Below are 6,000 nucleotides of genomic sequence, written 5' to 3'. Positions count from 1 at the left end.
GGGGCCGGGGCGAGCGCGGCTGCGGCCGGGAGGAGGTGGAGGAGAGGCTGGCGGCTGGGGGCGGGGCGGGCGCGCGGGAGGTCGAGGGGCGGCCGGCGACGGCGGGGGAGACTAGCAGCGGCGGACGCGGGCCTGGGCGCGGGATTTTTCCCTCCCGCCTGAGCATAACCGCCAAATGAGGGTTGGGGTAGGTTTTGCTCCTCAACCCTTACTTTTCAGGGTTGGGAGAGGGTTTGAGGGTTGGACCCTTAAAAAAATTTGAGGGTTTGAGGGTTAAGGGGTTCTAGTCTACACGATTTCTTGCTCGCAAACTGTAAAAAAGCAGTTATTTATAAGGGTTTGGAGGTTTGAGGACTCTGCTAGAGATGCTCTTATAGCATCTTCAGCAGACCTCGCATAGGTGGTCAAACCCATAAAATAACCATTTTTTTTGTAATTTCAATAAAAAAGATCCAGACAAATCCTTTAAAATCGTCCGACCTTTAAAAAAATTTAACGAGCCCCGTAAACACGTAGCCGAAACCCTCGTATCTACAATTTTGATGGCAACTTTTACAAAGCCCTAGATACCAATCAACGTTGACGGTTGAGAAATCTCTACTCCGGCCAACGCCATGAAGCTCGCCCGGCCGCCCGGCCACCACGCCCGTCCGTCCATGCCGGCCGGCCGGCCGCGTCGTCCACCCCGGCCACAGCGCACAGCGACGGAGGTGCTAGCTAGCTAGCTCGCTTCTGGATGGATTCGAGCTAGGCTAGCTAGCTAGCTCGCTCCTGGATGGATTGGAGCAGAGCTAGCTAGCTAGCTCTTGATCGATTCGAGCAGATCTAATGGATGGATCCCGCGGCTCTATTTTTGACCGTTTCGTGTGTTATTTGTCGATTTTGCGGAAGCAAGCTAGCTGACTATGGACACGGATGAGAGGAAGAAGAAGATGTGAAGAAAGAATATAAGTGAATATTCCGTTTTACAGTTTAAATTTGAGGGTTCTGTTCTGCCGCAGTAAAAACCGATCCTTAAAACGCGTTTTCCATGAACTGCAAAAGTGTTTTGCGGATCGGCAGGATATAGGGTCTGCTAGAGATGCTTTTAGAGTCGCAACAACCTTCGCGTCACTATCGGGGCGGCAATCCTCTCGATCAGCTGCTGCATTGAGCACTTGCGCTTGCACGATCCGAACTACGCTTGCTATAGAAATGACACCACGCCAGCCCATGACGGCTAGGCTTTTCCCTTAACTTTCTTTTTGTCATTTTAGTTTTTGCTCATTTTACTTATGCCACTCTAGAATTTGACATTTTACTTTTACCATTTTTTGCTTTTAACAATACATCATAAATGCACCATGGCAAAAACAATAATGTTTTATTTCACTTTTGCCATTCTTAACTTTTGACAATGTATTACAATTGTCACTTCAAATATTTTGTTTTTGCCACGGAATGGCAAAAGTGATATATTATCAAAAGCTAAGAGTGACAAAAGTGAAATGTCAAATTCTAGAGTGGCATAAGCACAGTGGACAAAAGCTAAAGTGGCAGAAACAAAGTTTTCCCTCGATTGAGAACTGTTTTCCCTCGATTGAGAACTTCATAAGTCTGGGTCGATTTCTGTATACTGCAACTTCAGAATAGTTCTTTTTCTAGTATGCGCTGAATTTATTTTTTAGCATGTGTTGGCCTTAAGGCGGTTATCATCTTGTGCAAAACGTGCATCCGCTTAAGGCTCTACTGAAAATTTTTCCTTTTATTTGAAGAGGGTTTCCTATGGAGTTGATCTGCAATGCTAGTACATATATCGGCGTAATTCAAGATAAGCTCGCAATATGCATGTCAGAAAAGGAGAGCTATAGCTCCCGGTGCAGGAAATATGCCAACCAGAAGAAAGGGACATAAGAAAAGACACTATAGAAAAGGCACAGTTACGTGGCTCATCAAGAAAACAGTCTCTCTCGAGTCTTGAGCACTGCATTACAATCCATCTATTCAATCAGCAGACGTACATTACATTAACTGATGCGATCACGCGTGCTCCTAAACCTCCTATCATGGACTTCGACCCTATGAGAAACCCCTGCAGTACGGGAACAAAAGCAAGTTAGGACGGCCATGGATCACCAACCGGCCAGGACAAATGAACATATGATTGAGTAATTAATCAGCCACTAGGAGCAGTCGATCAGTTGATGATTAGACTAAAGCAAGGCGCGTGTGCATGCCGTGTTCATTTGTGTTTTGTTCGAAAACGAAGGGCGAGACCTTAAATCAGTGTCCCGCGTTGTCGTCGACAAGCTCGCGCCACCCACTCCTCCGGCAATGGCGGCAATACCACTACACGTACGTACATTTCCGCTACAAGCTTTTAGATCTTTTGCTTCTATATATATAACCATGTTGGCGTTTGTGGCTTGGCAGTAAGCACTAGCCAGCAAAGCTACTCTCCTTCCTTCATTCCTCCTCCCCGGCCGGCTGGTAAGTTGGTCGGTCAGGCCTCAATCACCATGGGCGGTTCGTCGGCGTTCATGCCGGCGCCTGCCATGGCGACGACGGCTCTGATACTCCTCCTAGTGTTGTCGTCGTCGCCAGCGGTGGTGGCGTGGAAAGATTCCGGACTGTCCGTAGGGTTCTATAAGGAGTTGTGTCCCAAGGCCGAGAAGGTCGTCCGGCGAGTCGTCACCAAGGCCTTCAAGAAGGAGCCCGGCACCCCCGGCGACATCATCCGCCTCTTTTTCCACGACTGCTTTGTCCGTGTAAGCCGCTCGCTGATGTTCACTAAGTTTGAGTTCATGATGTTTTGCACGGCAGTTTTTACTCGATTTTTGCCACTTAGAGTGGACTTAATAAACCCAGTGTAGGTGCACCTTTTATCTGTGCCGTCCCTTTTCACGGGGAGATCCATGATGCTAGCTAACTAAGTTCATTCCATGCAAAAATAATATTATTTGCAATATTTATGGCGCACCACAAGTTCTGAAATATTTTTACACACGGTAGATATAATGATTCGTTGACCTGAAAAGTTGGTATTTTGTTTGCGAGAAATCGAAAGTAAAAAGAAAATAATGCACACGATATCTTGAGGCATAAATGGATGGGTATATAGAGGATGTAGGTGGGTTCATCCACATTTTTTCCTGTGTGATCAGGAACACGGTGTGTAATTTGAAGGTCTTCCGTTTGAGCATGCTAGTCATGGGTCGGTCTTTTTTTTTCCACCATCATGAAAAGTGCCACAAATATTTGCACCATCAACATTTATACTTTGGTCAAGCTTTCAAACAGTACAGAGACTAATTGGAATATACTGGGCACTATATTTAGTTATTGAAATTTTGATAAGTTTCTTATGTAATGGATTTGTAATTTTTATAGCTTCCCTTTAAAAAGTTATGATGTTTATGATGACAATTGAATTATGTGCATGAAGTGCGGTGCCTCCAAGGGCAAATTCTGAGATCTACCACTTGTGGTATTAAAAAAAATCCAGTGTTCTAACATTTTTATTACAAAATCTTTGGGAGGCTTCTTGTTAAGCTGTTTATTGACTTTTGGGGTTAACTTGCCGTCTATATTCTAGGTTTTGTCTCGCAGAAAGATATTAATATAACCATATTCTATAAATAAACTATGAATGCAATAACAAGTACACAAAACACAGAATGAAATGCAAAACGTAAGTTGCATTGAAAATAAAATAGCAGTACATACAAGAAATGTGCAACCTTGATTAAGAAATGTTTTACAATTAGCTTGGACATAAACTAGCAACTCAGATAACATCCTAATGAAACCAATTTAATGATGTTTCTACACATTAAGGAATAATGTTGTAAGAATGATACATTTTAAAAGCTCTTTATATTTATAAGTGAGTAGAGTACATTTTTTAGTTGCACGTGTGTAAGTACTTAACTTTACTCAGAGCAATATTGTATATGTTTTTAGGGTTGTGACGCCTCGGTGCTACTCGAGTCAACACCAGGGAACACGGCGGAAAGGGACTCGAAGCCAAACAACCCCAGCTTGGATGGTTTCGAGGTCATAAGTGACGCCAAGGAGATTCTTGAGAAACTTTGCCCACAAACCGTCTCTTGTGCCGACATCCTAGCCCTCTCCGCTCGTGATGGAGCCTTCCTTGCTAGCGGGCTCGACTATGCCATTCCAACGGGCCGGCGTGATGGACTCGTCTCCAAGGAAGACGAGGTTCTCCCTAGTGTCCCTCACCCCGACTTCCGCCATGATCAGCTTATCGAAAACTTCACTGCAAAAGGTAACATACACATCAGTACATACAGACATATAATAGTCATGCACAACCACATACTTTACGCGTACATACTATATTCTTTCTTAGAATGTGCATAGGTCAATCATTTCTTGGTTTTGGCATCAACATAGAAAATATTACCGACATATACAACACAAATGCATGACACTACATCTACCTTGAAACATGCTCTTATAATACAATACTTACTTTCTAGTGAAGCATGATATTATTTATATAAAATCATTGATCAAAGTGTAACCGTGAAGACCTTGTAATATAATATCTAACGGGCGTATATTGTGACACTGAGAAAAATACGTCAGCCTTTGTTTAATGTACAGGTTTTACGGCCGAGGAGCTGGTGACACTGTCCGGAGCCCACTCCATCGGCACCTCACACTGCTCATCGTTCACGGACCGTTTGTACAAGTACTACAACAACGGTGCATACGGCACGGACCCGGCGATTCCGGCGGCGTATGCTGCGCGTCTCAAGAAGAAGTGTCCGCCGTCGACGGCGGCGCACAACGACACCACAATGGTGCAGCTCGACGACGTGACACCATTCGTGATGGACAACCAGTACTACAAGAACTTGCTGGCCGGCACGGTGGCGTTCGACTCGGACATGGCGCTCATGGACGACCCTGAGACGGCCGCCCTCGTCGACCTCTACGCCCGGGAGCCCTCGGACTACTGGACCAAGCGATTCGCCGCCGCGATGGTGAAGGTCAGCGAGATGGACGTGCTCACTGGCAGCAAGGGGGAGATCAGGCTGAACTGCTCCAAGGTGAACTAGTAATTGATTGAGCTATTGGTTGGAATGCTGCGTTTGTCTCTGTATGTATGCTTGGGGAAATTCACGATATATATTGTTCTATTGTGTTACTTATTTTTCTTTGGTTCGTTTTTATATGGTGGTGTGAAATATGGAAGCACATTTCCAAGAAAGCATATTATTCGATTTGAGTTGTGAATTCGACAAGAAACAATAATGTACTACTAGTCCTACTACGTCATGTTTGTACATTTCCCTTTTATTTATGCATTTGATTCGACTACTATCACTTTGTGAACTTCTTGATGAAATGGTTCAGATTTTAGGTATTCGGATGTTTTATTGAACTGTGGTCGATTAAGTAAACAGAGTTAACACAATCGCAACCAAAGGCAAAGCTAGAGCCTTCCTCAACCCACGCCACCAGAAAGAGGCAAGAAGAAGGGCAATGGATTATTGCTATCATGAACAATGGTAAATGATGCTTAAGAATTTGCATGAAAAAAATAAACAAAAATACAATAGCGACAAATCCCTCCATCTTAGCCACTTTCAGATAGACCAAATTGTGCCCGCCCACCTTCTGTTAGATTGACCACAAAATTGACAAGTAAACTAATGAGAAAATGATTGTCTTTAAGTCACACTACACTTGGCTACACAAAACAAGTGAAGTATTTTGTCTTACAGAAAACAACTGGCAAACAATTCCAGAGAAGCTCTCAGTTTCATTTTTGAAGTTAAGGTGTCACCAAAACCATCCATACCTCGAAAACTCCAGAAATGATGCACTCATCCATCCCACTCTGCTTGCGACACTTTGCTCTTTCCCCAATGTCCAATGCAGGTAAAGCTTAAGGCAATTTTACATAAATATTTGGGCTTGCTATATTGGATACCCTTAGAGACGTAGTTTTAGATAAATATTTGGGCTTACGATTGTTTTAAACATCTT

At 44.0% G+C, this 6,000-nt stretch overlaps 1 protein-coding gene across 1 annotated transcript; it reads left to right on the top strand.

Moving 5' to 3' along the window:
- The first annotated feature begins 2,412 nt into the window (after positions 1-2,412).
- LOC119363994 (peroxidase 5-like) lies at positions 2,413-5,329 on the top strand. The gene is made up of 3 exons (XM_037629384.1): positions 2,413-2,747; positions 3,943-4,267; positions 4,609-5,329. The coding sequence occupies exons 1-3, from the start codon at positions 2,499-2,501 to the stop codon at positions 5,064-5,066; spliced, it is 1,032 nt and encodes a 343-aa protein (XP_037485281.1). The 5' UTR covers positions 2,413-2,498; the 3' UTR covers positions 5,067-5,329.
- The last annotated feature ends 671 nt before the right edge of the window (positions 5,330-6,000 follow it).

This window comes from Triticum dicoccoides, chromosome 1A (genome assembly GCF_002162155.2).
Source record: "Triticum dicoccoides isolate Atlit2015 ecotype Zavitan chromosome 1A, WEW_v2.0, whole genome shotgun sequence".
NCBI lineage: Eukaryota > Viridiplantae > Streptophyta > Magnoliopsida > Poales > Poaceae > Triticum > Triticum dicoccoides.
Note: the sequence above shows the minus strand (reverse complement) of the source record. Positions and strands in the feature narration are given on the sequence as shown.